Consider the following 16,187-nt stretch of genomic DNA (forward strand, 5'->3'; position numbering starts at 1 on the left):
AGAAACTCGCCACGCCTCTCTGCAGATACATGAAAGATGGAGCCAGTTGCTCCTGACGTCAGGTTGGACCTTGCCAGACGATGCCACAAATCTCGGCATTGCCCACATCATGCAAGTCTCTATTAGGAATGCCCATGGAGTCAGAAGTTTAGACTCTGTGACTCTGACTTTCAGCTTGCCAAGACTTTCTTTTCCTTAATTTATTGTGTTAGTGGTAGTGATTATATTCCTCTGAACCTGTTAAATTCAAATTTGTAAAAAAAACTTTGATGTCGAGTTGTTTTGTTTGGTAAGCTCATACACCATCAGCTTTGAAATTCTATATATCCCACTGTGCTACATACCGCTTTGCGATGCCTCTATCAGCTCTTTTAAATTATCTCTAGTTGGGACTGACAACTCTAATTTTATATCAATTGATCCTGTGGACTCATGATCAGAGAAATATTTCTAAATTCATTTCAAGCAGAGACAGAAGGCTTTCAACCAGCATACTGGAAAGAATAGAGCTGTGTTCTAACTCACTATGATACTCAAGTCACTCATGGTAACAATCAATATGATCAAGATTCTGTGTTATTTCCACCTTTGTTTGTGCAGAGAATTAGCTCAGAATTCAATAAAAAGTGGTTTAATGCATTTTGGACATACGAGTCTTTCGAGCTGAATCTTCGACAAAAAGCGATGAGATATCTTCATCAACTCCTGCATCGTTCTTTGCAATGCAAGTGTATGCCCCTGTATCTTCATAACGCACACTGTTAATGTGAATTTCACCTCCATTTGCTATAGAAACACGGAACACAAACAAGAATGCACAAAACAAAGTAATTATTAATTGATACTCATTGATCAGAGACTTAGACATAACGACAACTTCCATTTAATATTGTCAAGGCATCTCACAGAAGCAATGATCAAACAAAATTTCATACCGAGTCACATAAGGAAATATTAAAATACTAAGACGGGGGATGAAAAGCTCAATCAAATAAGTAGATTTTAAGCTATTTCTTAAAAGGAGGAGAGAAGTAGAAAGTTGGAGAGGTTTAGGTAGAAAATACCAGAATTTAGCATTCATATAAAAAAATGTTGCTGATGCCATCATCCTGAGTGGTGGAGCGTTGAAAGCTGGGGATGCAAAACATTCGAACTGGATTAATGCAAAGACCTTGGAAGTTTATAGGTTTGGAGAAAATTCCACAGATCGGGAGGGATGAGGGTCGGACAGAAGTTAAGGAATTAGAATTTTAAATTGTCTTTAAAAGTGGCAGTCTCACATTGAGATCACAATTTAAATATCAAAAAAAATTGGAATTATTTTAGGCATTCTATCTTTTCTCACCTCCATCCTTTGTTTGGTGTGCTGCCTTTATTGAATGCTAGGCCTAGGGGAGTTGCTGATGCCAATGTTACAAGCTGACTGCAATACATAGCCGAAACTGAAACACGCTGGGTTAATGATCATGTCAATCAATATTAATTCAGCTCCTTACATTGTCAGAAGTCAGTAATCCATTAAAACAGTTCAGTCAATTATTATTACCCATTATTCATTCGTAACTACTGCCATTTTAGAGAGACATTTTTGCTTTCATTTTGCTGGTCTGATTCTCACTGCAATATTTTCTACAATGTGAAGAATGGGTGGGTGCCTTGGTTATAGTTTGCTATTAAACTAGCCACTGGGAGGTACACTATCTGAAATTTGAACTGTCTTCTTCCTATTTCCTCTTCTCACAAGAACATGGAATCCAATTATTGACCTTAGGGAACTTCTATGACCAAGCTGTTGATGCATTGAATGATAAAATACAGCTGCATTGTACCATTAAACACACTGCAATGCAATGCTTTTCTCCAGAATATAGTTTATAGTACCCTGGATAACACAACTGCCTTTCAGATGAGTTTCCCAAACAAACCTTTAAAGCTGTTGCATCACAGAACTTTATTCTGTTATCATAATTAATTACAACAAAGTTAAAAATCACACAGCACCAGGTTATAGTCCAACAGGTTTAATTGGAAGCACACTAGCTTTCGGAGCTAGTGTGTTTCCAATTAAACCTGTTGGACTATAACTTGGTGTTGTGTGATTTTTAACTTTGTACACCCCAGTCCAACACCAGCATCTCCAAATCATAATTACAACAAAGTTGTCTTAATCTAGTGCCTGCATTTTTAATGCTCCTATGTTTCACAAACTGTTTCCAAGAAATATATTACAAAAGAGAGAGGTGAATCAGAGGAACAAAGAATTTCCCCTAACATAGACCAGTCACAATTCAGATGTTCTGGTTGACCTGTTTGTACACAGTCTCACTATTAGAGCAAAAAACTCATCCGTTGCAGACAAATGTACAAGGCAGATTCAACTTATATCTGCTGATGCATCTAGACACTGAACAACCCATTTTGATGCCTTGCTACAAAATTGCAAGGATTTTACCAGGCCTTCAGAAGTAGGGATGGTGGTGTGGGGGTCTGGTGAAATCACAGGGAGTCTGTTTGGCAGGAGCAGACATGGAAAGGTTGCCCGCTTGGTGGATGCAGGAAGCCAGTTCATGTAATTGCAGTGTTAGAAGCATTTTGCCAATAGTATGGTGACTCCCTGCTATTTGGGGAAGCCACCAACCAAATGTCTCATTGCTGCAGTCTTGAAGAATGCTTTAGTGGAACAAATAAGAGAATCTTAGCCAGAGAAAATAGCACCCCTGGTCCCTGTGATCTTCCCTCCAAGGTTTCCATCTGATCTTGGCACTAAGTTTTACATTTTATTTCCATATCTGTAATGCATCCTGGGTTTCCTGTGACGCTGCAGAGGAAATCAGAAACAATCATGGGTAATTTAAAGACTTGAATAAAACTAGTACTGAACAGCTCTTAGTCCACTAAAGAAGCTAAGGGCGTACTGTAGCCTATTACAAGTCCAGAAATGTAGAAAAGAAGTTGCATGTGCCCTGTTGAGCAGTCTCTGAACATTACGAAAGGTTTGTCATATGGCCATATGTCATTCTAATGTGACAAAGTGCAGTGTAAAAAGAAATATTATTACTATATTTGAAAACAAAGGATGCTAATGAGATTAGATACTACCTAATAGCACCAGTTGGTTAGGTAATGTTGAAGTAATATCTAGACCATTCTTCAGCCAGGTAATTTTGGGAAATGGAATTCCATCAGCATGACATTTTAAACTGGTAGTCACACCAGGTTCTTGTGCCTGGCTTTCAGGATATACTCTGATAACTGGAGGAACTACAAATACAAAAAAAAGAAAATTTTTCATTGAATATCAGAGATAAGAATAACAATAACAATAACTCTCCTCATCCTATAACGATAATACCTGTCCAACATTTCTCACAGAAGAACGTGTGTGAGAGACCTTATAGGTAGTGACTACAATATCATTTAAATTAGAAGCAATTTGGAAACTTTCAGTTTGTTTCGCATGGTCACAAAGCAAATTATTGCAGGTGATAGAAATTTAAAATAAGAAACACAAATTTTTAAATTACTCAATTCAGGGAGTTCCGAGGTGGAATACAGCTGAATTGTACTGTATTGTACCTATGGGCTGTAGAATAGATGGGTGGACCTATGAATTAGAAAATGTACCTGCACTAGACTACCCACCCACAATATGGATGAGTGCCCACCCTGTGGTCCAGTTCAGATATTTAATTGGCTAACTAATGCCTAATTAAGTAACTCATCCCTCTGCCACTGCAATGTAATGAGTGACAATAGAGGGTGCACTCAATGTGTATCACAGCAAGTCTAAACCACAGACATCTGGTCAGTGCAATGAGAGGCCAAGGGGTCCTCCTCTCTATCACTCCCTGTCCCCATTTTGCTCCCCCACCAACTCCATGCCAGTTTGCAGTCTCCACTGTTTTGCCTTCCCTAAATCCATCCTTCTTTGCTGGGGCCTGCCATTGACGAGTTGTTGAACTTTCCTGGGTTTGGATGAGTCTCCTCGGCCTCTTGCAATACCAGCAATGTCCACTAGGGTAGGTGTGAGACAGGGCTGCTGGTATCGGATTGGCTGGAGGCAAAGGGAACACCTGCTTCTTATTAATTAAAGAGTCATCAGCTGAAAAATTAAAGTGGGACAATTTGATCAACTGGATGTGAGCTCACCCCTGAATTTTGTTCTGGGATGTGGGAAGCTTACTTTCCGCTTATAATTTATCCCATGGCCTTACGTTTTGTGTTTAATGACTCTCTGTCAGTTCTGTCAATACGAAGCAGTGGACTGTGAGACTGGTACCTCCATTTGGTGTGGAGTGTAGGGATTGTAACATGGTCGGTCAGGTGGGTCTCATAGAATATGAGTTCCTTGATTGGGGCTGTTAATCTGGTCCAGTCAGGGACCCCTGGCTGATGAATAAAAACACTAGTCTCAGACATCCTAACACTCAGAGTTGGCTCTGAATGAGCTGGATCAGAGGCAGGGGTCTCCATGTGTAAATAAAGGGTGACTTGGAGATGGGCTATCGGCATCTATGGAGTTATATCAAGGTTTTTTTCTTAGAGCCCCCCTCCATATTTCACTCAGCAGCAGCTTAAGGCTCACACATCAGGCTAGGTTTTGGGTTCAGGCCTCTTCCATGATGATTAAATCAGATGACATGAGTTGAGGTCCTCCTTAGGTATTTATTGCCAAGCTAAGGGCCTCAGGTGGGCCACATGCAGGATGCCTACACAATACCTCCCATGACACTTGTAAAATCATGGCAGAGGCAAATGACACGTTATGTTAATTTATGGGTTTATCTCAGTATTTAGCCATCTGCAAGGGCCTGTAGCAAGTGGATCAAAACTCTTAATTACTTTCCATAAATGTCATCCGACTTTCTGAGCATTTCTAATACTTCTTGCTCTTGCTTGACATACGATACAGGGAGTTTCACAAAATAAGAAGTTGGGGATAACTATTCAAAGGAATCTAAACGCAACTCTTCCTTATCTATGCTGCAAGTTTTAGAACATAGAACAATACAGTGCAGAACAGGCCTTTTGGCCCTCGATGTAGTGCTGACCTGTGAACTATTCTCAGCTCTTCCCCTAACAACATCCCAAAACCATCCATGTGCTTATCTAAGGATTGTTTAAATCTCCCTATTGTGGCTGAGTTGACTACATTAGAAGGTAGGGCATTCCATGCCCTTTTCACTCTCTGCGTAAAGAACCTGTCTCTGACATTGGTCTTAAATCTATCACCCCTCAATTTGTAGTTATGCCCTCTCGTACACGCTGACATCATCATCCTAGGAAAAAGTCTTTCACTGTCTACCCTATCTAATCCTCCGATCATCTTGTATGTCTCTATCAAATCCCCCCTTAGCCTTCTTCTTTCCAATGAGAACAGACCCAATTCTCTCAGCCTTTCCTCGTAAGACCTTCCCTCCAGACCAGGCAACATCCTGGTAAATCTCCTCTGCACCTTTTCCAATGCCTCCACATCCTTCCTATAATGGGGCGACCAGAACTGTACACAATATTCCAAGTGTGGCTGCACCAGCGTTTTGTATAGTTGCAGCATGATATTGCGACTCCAGAACTCAATCCCTCTACCAATGAAACCTAACACACCATATGACTTCTTAACAGCACTATCCAACTGGGTGGGAACTTTCAGGGATCTATGCACATAGACTCCAAGATCCCTCTGCACATCCACAGTACCAAGAATCTACCAATTGACCCAGTATTCTGCCTTCCTGTTATTCTTCCCAAAGTGCATCACCTCACATTTAGCTGCATTGAACTCAATTTACCACATCTCAGCTCAATTTTGTAGTTTATCCAAGTCCCCCTACAACCAGTAACATTTTTCCAAACTGTCCACTATTCCACCGACTTTAGTGTCATCTGCAAATTTACTAATCCATCCATCTATGCCTGCATCTAAGTCATTTATAAAAATGGCAAACAGCAGTGGTCCCAAAACAGATCCTTGTGGCACACTACTAGTAACTGAACTCCAGACTGAATATGTTCCATCAACCAACACTCGCTGCCTTCTTTCAGAAAGCCAGTTTCTAATCCAAACAGCTAAATCACCCTCAATTCCATGCCTCTGTATTTTCTCCATCGGCCTACCATGTGGAATCTTATCAAAGGCTTTACTGACCTTAAAGATTAGGGACATATCAGGTAAGCGTCTCTTTTTTACCTTGTGACTAGGGGACTAGCAGGGATGGCAGTGCAGGGAGAGCAATGTTCCTCCTGCATGATGTTTGAGGTCAGGGATGCCATTAGTGTCCCATCCAAGTACATCTGCAGGAAATGCACCCAACTCTCACTCCTCCAAGACAGTGTTAGGGAACTAGAGCGGGAGCTGGATGAACTTCGGATCATTCGGGAGGCAGAGGCTGTGATAGATAGGAGTTACAGGGAAGTAGTTACTCCTAGGCAAGAAAAAACCTGGGTGACTGTTCGAAAGGGGCAAAAACAGTCAGTGGAGGCATCCCCTGTGGTCATTCCCCTGAAAAACATGTATACCGTTTGGATACCATTGAGGGGGACGACTTACCAGGGACAAGCAGTGGGGCCCAGGTCTCTGGCGCAGAGCCTGTCCCTGTTGCACAGAAGGGAAGGAGGGAAAGGAGGAGAGCATTAGTCATTGGGGACTTGATAGAGGCTCAGATAGAAGGTTTGTTGGGAACGAACGAGACTCGCAGTTGGTGTGTTGCCTCCCAGGTGCCAGGGTCCGTGATGTCTCGGATTATATCTTTGGGGTCCTGAAGGGAGACGGTGACCAGCCTCAAGTTGTTGTCTATGTAGCTACCAACGATATAGATAGAAAGAGGGGGATAGGGATGTAAGGCAGGATTTCAGGAAGCTAGGGTGGAAGCTGAGAGCTAGAACAAACAGAGTTGTTATCTCTGGTTTGTTACCCGTGCCACGTGAAAGCGGGGCAAGGAATAGGGAGAGATATCAGCTGAACACGTGGCTGCAAGGATGGTGCAGGAGGGAGGGTTTCAGGTTTTTGGATAATTGGGGCTCACTCTGGGGAAGGTGGGACTTCTACAAACAGGACGGTCTTCACTTGAACCAGAGGAACACTAATATCCTGGGTGGGAAATTTGCTGGTGCTATTCAGGTGGGTTTAAACTAGCTCAGCAAAGGGATGGGAACCAGAGGTGTAGTTGCAGTGCACAGGAGGATAAGAGTGGGAAGGACAGGGACAGGATTTCAGGGTCACAGGAATGTGCTGGCAGACAGCAAACTGGTTTGAAGTGTGTCTACTTCAATGCCAGAAGTATCCGAAATAAGGTGGGCGAGCTTGCAGCATGGATAGGTACCTGGGACTTCGATGTTGTGGCCATTTCGGAGACATGGATAGAGCAGGGTGAGGAATGGATGTTGCAGGTTCCAGGGTTTAGATCTTTCATTAAAAGCAGGAAAGGCAGTAAAAGAGGTGGAGGCATGGCCTTGTTAATCAAAGATAGTATAACGGTGGCTGAGAGAAGTTTTGATGAGGACTCGTCTACTGACGTAGTGTGGGCTGAGGTTAGAAACAGGAGAGGAGAGGTCACACTGCTTGGAGTTTTTTATAGGCCTCCACAGAGTTCCAGGGAGGTGGAAGAATAGATTAGCAAAGTTATTCTGAGTAGGAGTGAAAGGAACAGAGTGATCATTATGGGGGACTTTAACTTCCCCAACGTTGACTCGAAATGTAATAGCTCTAATACGTCAGATGGATCAATTTTTGTCCAATGTGTGCAGGAGGGTTTCCTGACACAGTATGTCGAAGGGCCGACAAGAGGGGAGGCCACACTGGATCTGGTGCTTGGTAATGAACCAGGCCAGGTGTTTGATTTAGTTGTAGGTGAGCACTTTGGAGAGAGTGACCATAATTCAGTTACATTTAGTTTAGCGATGGAAAGGGATAGGTACATGCCACAGGTCAAGAGTTATCGATGGGGCAAGGGCAATTATAATGCAATTAGGCAAGAATTAGGATGCATAGAATGGGGTGGTAAAATGCAAGGGATGTGGACAATCGAAATGTGGAGCTGGTTTAACGAACAGATATTGTGTGTCCTTGATAGGTATGTCCCTGTCAGGCATGGAGGAAGTGATAAGGTAAGGGAACCGTGGTTTACTACAGAAATTACATCTCTTGTTAAGAAGAAGAAGGAGGCTTATGTGTTAATGAGGCAAGATGGTTCAGATGAGGCGATGGAGAGTTACAGATCATCTAGGAAGGATTTAAAGAGAGAGTTAAGAAGAGCAAAGAGAGGACACGAGCAGTCTTTAGCAAATAGAATAAAGGAGAACCCTAAAGCTTTCTATAGGTATGTGAGGAATAAAAGGATGATTAAGGTAGGAATAGGCCCAGTCAAAGACAGAAGTGGGAAGTTGAGTGTGGACTCTGTAGAGATTGGAAAGGTGCTAAATGAACATTTCTCAGGAAAAGGAGAATATTGCAGAGGAGAAGAATGAGGTACGAAATATTAGACTAGAAAGGATCGAGGTTAGTTACGCACAGGTGTTATCAATTCTAGAAGGAGTGAAAGTAGACAAGTCCCCTGGGCCGGATGGGATTTATCCAAGGATTCTCTGGGAAGTGAGGGAGGAGATAGCACAGCCTTTGGCTTTGATATTTGAGTCATCATTGTCTCAGGTTTGGTACCTGAGGACTGGAGGATTGCAAATGGTGTGCCCTTGATCAAGAAGGGCAGCAGAGATGACCCAGGTAATTATAGACCAGTGAGCCTTACTTCTGTTGTAGGAAAGGTTTTGGAAAGGATTATAAGAGATAAGATTTATAATCATCTGGCAAGCAACAATTTGATTTTAGACAGTCAATATGGTTTTGTCAAGGGCAGGTCATGTCTCACAAACCTCATTGAGTTTTTTGAGAAGGTGACCAAGCACGTAGATGAGGGTAGAGCCTTTGATAAGGTTTGAATAAACAAAGTTTATTCACTTTGTTTCCATATTTCTGTAACAGTCAATAAAGTATAAAGAATGTTATGACCAAAGCTGGAGCAGTGCACTGTCACTCTAGTCCCACTACTCCATGAGGCACAACATAAAATAAATATATTTTTCCCAGTTACCAAGGTGACCAATTAAATGCCTTAAACAATATCATATTTTAGACAATAAGATCAATCAATCATGACCTTCAGGAGGATGATCACGATGGGATCAGGTGGCCTGCAAATAAAAGGACATCAGCTATCACAATAAAAACCTCTGGGCTTCCCACGCGGCATGTGCTGCCCTGAAATTCACTAAAATGCCAGTGAACATGGCAGGAGGCCCTTAGCTGGTTATTAAATTGCTGAACAATAAGCAGAAAGGAGGCATCATAAAAGTCCCCTACTGGATTTCACATGCCCTCTCCAACTTCAAACCTGCTTTCAGAAAAGAATAGCATCTAGCCCGAAATACATCACCAAGCCACGAAAGGAAATATTAGTTCTGACAGTTTTGTGGAATGTCGTAAAGGAGGAAGTTGTGACAGAGGGGTGTAGGGAGATTTTCCAGTCATTGGGGCCTAGGGACCTAAAGGCTCAACCACAAATGGTTTGGAGTCCTGTGCTTTAGATTACAGAAAACTTGTGACAGGTCTTGATGCAAAGTCACAGATTTAAAATTCTGTCTCTCTCCCCACAGATGCTGCTTAACTTTCTGACTTGCTGAATGTTTCCACCATATCTGCTTTTATTTCAAATTTCGTACATCTGCAGTATTTTACTTTTATATTAGAACATAGTGGTAATTTTCATGTTATAATATCTTATGTAGCAATTTAAGAAGAATGCCCATGAACAGATCTCTCAAAAGAAAACTGGTGCCAGTTTAGTTGAGATTGGGTTTTGAGAAAGGTCCAATGCTGTACCATTAAAGTCATCAGGCATTCTTATGACACTCCTATGCAAAGTTATTGTGTACAGATTTAAGCCACAAACTGACAGTATTCTGTTGTGATTTTGATGGTGAAACAAATGTGAAATCTTTAGTTGTCATTGTCAAGTATTGCTGGCTTAAATCTGAAAGATAAGAAGGGTGTTGGCTTTATTACTTATCTCAGGTCATTCATGCCTGTTAGCTCGAAATGAATTAATGGGATGGATTTTGCTGGAGCTGGCCACCTTGCACTGTGCCCTGTTAGGTTTTTTTTTATTTTCTGAAACTTCAACTGAAAACATGTTTATGCTGAAAGTGTAAGTTGATAAAACAGTAAAAAAGGTGCAATAAAGGGATCTCAGAGGAAGGTGCATTAATCAAATCAGGTACAGAAAGAAAAATAAAGAAATGGAAAGAATAATTGTCTACAGATAGCTTGAAAAGACACAAAGCCACTAGTGAGAAAGAAAGTTTAAAAAAAATACAATTTGACATTTTTAAGATATCAAACAACAACTTATCACCACATAATGAGGCATCCAGTTTTGTTTGATTAAATATTTTGTCAGAGAGCTTGATTGCCACTGAATTAACAGTTCACACGTTGTTAAAACAGTTATCAATCTGTGGCGAGCTTAATTACTGCGGCAAGTTAGTGGAAAATAATTAAAATAATGGGTAAAAAAAATACAATATTTGTTTTGCAAAGCAAAGGAGTGGTATATCAAACTGTAAGCTCTAGCATTCTCCAAATCATGGTCTATCTCTTAATCTTCTGAATTAGCAAACCAATGTTCACATTAATAATGTTGTGCATTATTAACATGCTTTCTTTCAGCAATATCTAGCTATATCTAATCAATTCTCTTGCTAATAACAACACATTTGTTCAATGCAAGGCAATGGGAAGCATAAATACCCAAAGTGTCAAGTTGCTATAGCAGCTAATCCAGCATTTATAAAGTTTAATTTGTGATTGAAAAACAATCAGATGACATATTATGTGGCATTTGAAGACTCGCTATAACTGTCAGGTATGACATTTACTAACCATTCACCTGCAGGATGTGGGTCTGGAGAAGCTCATCATAACCAAACGCATGACAGGTATAATTCCCCATGTGGATTGTTGTAACTTTAGTAATGTAAAGAGAGCCATCATCCCCAAAATCCTGCAAAAGCAACAGAAAAATATGTAGTATTATAATGAAGAGCAGACAGTCCAAGTGAGAAGTAAGCACAAAAATGCAACAAAAAACAAAAGAAGTGTGGATTCTGTAAATTGAGGCAAAAACAGAAGTTGCTGGAAAAGCTCAGCAGTTCTGAGGATGCTGCCAGACCTTCTGGACTTTTCCAGCAACTTCTGTTTTTGTGACAAATATGCTGTTCAGAAAGATAGATCATTGCTGATCAATAGAAATAAAATTCCATAAAGTCTTAGAAACTTTGAGAATTGTTTCTCTGGTTGCATTAATATAAAGGAAATATATTAAGAGAATAAGAAGACTCTTACAAATATCTTGGCCAGATTGTTCTTTTTAAAAAAGTAAAGCAAGAACGGGACTTGGAGAAAAAGAGAGAATAACGTATGCAGAAGAGGGAAGAAACAATTTGGCCAATCTGAGGTTCAGGAGCCAAATACTCTTGCAATTTGAATCTTATTCAAGCAATACAGTGCAAAATGTGTACAATCTGTCACCACAAATCATAGCTCTGAATGAAAATGGACAATTACTCATTTGTAGATGATGCCTGGCTTAAAACCCAATGCATTACAGCTTTCCCTTTTTTACTGGGTATTCATGTTGAGGCAATTTAGATTGCATGGTTCCATGATCATTTTAAATACTAGGGTAGTTTGGAAGGAATAATTCTACCATTTTTGATGGTAATCCACTATGCAAACCAAGGAGTTTAGAACGGTTTCAAAAATAGTACTCGAGCACTGTGCCACAGTACCTGCTTACAGAAATGAGCATAGAACAACTGGCACTTAATTACATGCCTCTGATCATACTGCTGAACATGTAGGAACATTACAAAATAAATGAGATAAAATCCTAAATTCCTTGCATAGCTACAGGGCAAATAACTTAATATTCTTCAAAGTCCTGTGGTTATTTTAAAATAATTGCTTGCTTTGATGCATAGTGACAGAAGAGAACATATTAAATAAAACATTGTGCCAATTAAGAGAAGAATGATTGCTCTAGAGAATGGAATAATAGACAAAAAATGCAACTTTGTCAGGGATGTGTACAGGTAGTAGAGAATTTGGCCATCGGATTTACAGTTCACTTGAGCATCTTATCTTTTGTGGACACCATGAAACAGATTATGTTATGTCACTCGGCCATTATATATCACTCTTGAATTAAGTCTATTGGAAGTTGAACTGTGGAGAGGTATGTAAAGGATGGCTAACTTTATACTATCTATCTGTTTTACAAAATCACCAAAGTTTAAATGAACATATTAGGCAAAAATGGCAGAAGAATTATACCACGTTAGTTCAACAGACCACGTACATTGATATCTTCTAGATCCAAGAAATTTAAAATGATTCCATTGTGTTTCCAGATGATTGGTGGTCTTAAGATGCCCTGAATAGCACATGATAATACAGCACTCAGTCCCACTGTTACTGTGGTTACACTGATCTTCTTATCTTCAGGGAGAGTCAGCTGAATAACCTCTGGAAATAAATAACATTGAAAGCTCAATAAATCAAACATTTTTAATGACCTCAAATGATCTTTCTTTGAACAGCCATCAAAAGATCTACATTTAAAACAAACTTATATGGTAGAACCTTCCAGCCTGGATGCAGAAAGCGAATTTAATTTACAGGTTGGTGGCAGACCAGACCTCTACCACCTTCTTGCCTTCTTCTGAATTTAGTTCTGGGTGGGAGAACCCAACCTTTCTGTCTTGTTGCTAATTGAGGTCATTTAATCACGACTTAAGGCCTTCGTTCTGCCAGGATTGCAATTATGTCAGCACTGGTTGGGTTGAGAAAGAATTGGCCTACCCAACTGGTTTACCAGTGTGTAGGCAGGCTGTAAATTTAGGAAAGAGTGTGTTTCGATCTGCCATAATTTGTGAATGATCAAGGGGCTGGATGTAGGGCAGAGGACTGACCACTGAAAACTACCGACCTGCCCTTGCTACTGAGGGCCCTCCTCTATCTCCCCATGATGCAGCTCCAGGCAACATTAAACGTTTCTGTGGACAACCCTAAGGAGTCAGGTGGTGTTGCCTCGACAGCAGCTGCAGCCTCCATGGTTGTGCTGAGTTCTGGAGCTACTAGACTCTGATTGATCAGCAGCTCATGGCAGATAAGCCTAATTCTGGCAGAAAGCCTGTGACAGCCAATCAGCCACCAGGTTGCCAGAAGATCCAGTAGACATTCACACCTTGGTAGGTGTTTGTCTCCTGGAAACTGCCCTGCTTCTGGACTAAGAGTGTAAAATATTGGCATAGGAACTTCTTAAGCATTTGATAAACCAGGCCAAAATTAATTTTCCAGGAATTGAGAAATGTTATTTTGAGAAGCACCTGCTTAAACAGACAAATAAATATTAAGGAAAGACTTCTGCTTGGTCCTTATTGCACTTCTTGATGGATGGTAGAAACTCAGTGAGTATCAGTGTACTTCTTCACTGGAAAGCATTACCAGGAAATAGCTTGGTTCATTCACAAGATAGTGCTGCTCTCATAGAAACAATCCATGCTGTGATTAATTCCTTCAGAAGAATTAGTAATGATGAATAGAACTGAAGCTTATAGAGATGTGTGTAACCTGAGAAGATTATGTGTGTCTCAAGTAATGACTGGGGCTGTTGATAATGTGAATCACCACTTGTGGGTCAGTTTTGAAAAGTAAGATGCCCTAATTTTCTGTATTTAAGCTTAATTAGCCATAGGATTGTATGAGTATATGAAACTTTACCCAATGAATTTAATTAGCTGAACTACAGCCTTGCATATGTTCGTGGAATTGGTTGATTTGAAGACTCAAATGGCTTTTACTAATTTAGTTTTTAAAAATTGATTTTTAGCTTTAGGCTAGCATTCTTTTTCAATGCATGTACTGTTAGCCTCTTTATAAGAATTTCTGCAGATGGAGCATCTTTGTTCTGTTACTGGTGCTTTTGCATTTTCTTGATGACTACTGTGATCACATTTGTAAAATGCATCCCTGTTTTCCTTTAATCACCAGTAGGGCTTTCTTCTTATATATATATTAGCTAAATTAAATGATTGAAGATGTCAGCAATGGTTAGATCAATAGTCATTTTGATCAATAGTAGCACTATAACTGAGATAGTACTCTCTGAAAGAGTGAACAAATTATAAAATACTGTCTATGATGTTGTTTGCACAGTCTCCCTCAGTCACTCTTCTCAGCTTAATCCAAATGCATGTTGTGTCAATCAATAAAAATACTCTGGCACAATACATGCAGTATGTCTAACATAACACATCAAATGGATTTCTATATTGACAGGACAATTCTGTGTAGAAAACATAATAAAGATAGCAAGAGGACAACACCCTGACTGGTCAACTTGCAAAAATTATTTTCAGTAAGATTATTGGGCAAGGGTTTAATCTTAGTGAGATGCATCGCATCATAATATGCTCAAACAATACTATGGTGCCATCATATTCTAATGCCCTTAGATAACATCACACCCTAATACCTTTCGATAACACCAGAATGCCATCGTACCATCATACTCTTAGATCTTTCTCCTTAGTCACCAGGAGTTTGAGGTATTTTCTGATAATAGTATTAGAGGGTAAAAGCTCATATAAAGTAGAAACAGCAGGACCATAGTGAAGTACATTGAGAAGATACTGTAGTTCATTTACTGTGGATTTTAAAAACAGACAGCTCAGCTGGGAAGGAGTCAATCAATGTGTATCTGAGGACTGTGGAAAGAGTCTCATGAAACCCAGCAAAACAAGATGATGCCATTTTATGGGTTGCTGAAGAAAAAGAAGAGCATGGGAAGATTTAGGGGTTGTTGTTGTTATGATCTCAGCTGATGGTACGACTGGAGCCAGGACTCTGCATTAAACCTGGCTTGATGGATTTAAAATTTTTTAGTTAATACAGTGGTCACTCACTGAAACATAGTCAAATGAGGCTGCATAATTTCTTTAATAATGGAACATAAGTTTCATACACAGAAGATGAAAATGAAACAAGAGCTATCTAGACAGTTTCAAAAAATCTTAAAAAACACAGCAAAAAAGTTTTTGAACCTATTTCCCAATACCATCAATTTTTGAGAACATTCAAGTCCTGAGAAATTAACCCTCTAAATCAAATGTTTAAGATCCACTTAACTGATTTTCCAGTGATGAAACTAATGCTATCAGGGCAACACAACTTCAATTTATTGTCAGGAGGTACAGCAAATAAAACTTGGAGAGGGGAAGGAAAACAACTAAAATTTATACAGATAGCAAGGCAATTTGATAACAGTAAGAATGAAGGGATAAGGCATAAGGAAACAGCCAGGAAGACTTGGGCACAGGAATATCTGGACATAGATTTGTTGAAGTAATCTGAAAAAGATAGACAAGCTGAAGGTGCTAAATGATGACAAAAGATAGAAAAAAGCCCAAGAGAAGTTCATCATGGAAGCAATCATTCCAGAGAGCACCTGAGAGTGAGTAAGCCTCAAAGTAGCCATGAGAACATTCTGGGCTCTAGATTAGATTAGATTACTCACAGTGTGAAAACAGGCCCTTCGGCCCAACAAGTCCACACCAACCCGTCGAAGCGCAACCCACCCATTCCCCTACATTTACCCCTTTACCTAACACTACGGGCAATTTAGCATGGCCAATTCACCTGACCTGCACATCTTTGGACTGTGGGAGGAAACCGGAGCACCCGGAGGAAACTCCACACAGTCAGTCGCCTGAGTCGGGAATTGAACCCGGGTCTCTGACGCTGTGAGGCAGCAGTGCTAACTACTGTGCCACCGTGCCGCCCATGTCTAGAAACAGTCATGGTAGGAGACAGAAAAACACAATGTGGAGCTTGCTGCCATGTTACTCCTTTAAAATTCCTGCTGTCTTAAATGCACCAATGTCCAAACCAATAAAATTAGAAACTGTTGGAAAAACTCTGGCAGTATCTCTAAGAGAGAAAGACACAGTCCATTTTGAGTCCAATGACTGTTCTCCACAACTGAAGAGAGGGTTTTTTGCTGTTGTAAAGTGGGGGAGGGGGTAGTAAGTGGAACAGAAGGGAAGGTCAGTGAAAGGCTATGAGAGATTTGATGTCT

The 16,187-nt window shown here is 40.3% G+C and overlaps 1 protein-coding gene across 2 annotated transcripts in view; it reads right to left on the reverse strand.

The window, feature by feature from the left end:
• The window catches only part of LOC122556579 (follistatin-related protein 5-like), a 563,792-nt gene that overhangs the window by 43,008 nt on the left and 504,597 nt on the right, over positions 1 to 16,187 (reverse strand). For both annotated transcript variants that reach the window (XM_043703426.1, XM_043703425.1), the window contains exons 7-10: positions 12,408 to 12,574; positions 10,931 to 11,051; positions 3,100 to 3,261; positions 652 to 786 (exon numbers count right to left, since the gene is read on the reverse strand). In XM_043703426.1, the coding sequence (XP_043559361.1) occupies positions 652 to 786; positions 3,100 to 3,261; positions 10,931 to 11,051; positions 12,408 to 12,574 (585 nt within the window). The remainder of the gene's footprint in view (positions 1 to 651; positions 787 to 3,099; positions 3,262 to 10,930; positions 11,052 to 12,407; positions 12,575 to 16,187) is intronic.

This window comes from Chiloscyllium plagiosum, chromosome 14 (assembly GCF_004010195.1).
Source record: "Chiloscyllium plagiosum isolate BGI_BamShark_2017 chromosome 14, ASM401019v2, whole genome shotgun sequence".
Classification (NCBI taxonomy): domain Eukaryota; kingdom Metazoa; phylum Chordata; class Chondrichthyes; order Orectolobiformes; family Hemiscylliidae; genus Chiloscyllium; species Chiloscyllium plagiosum.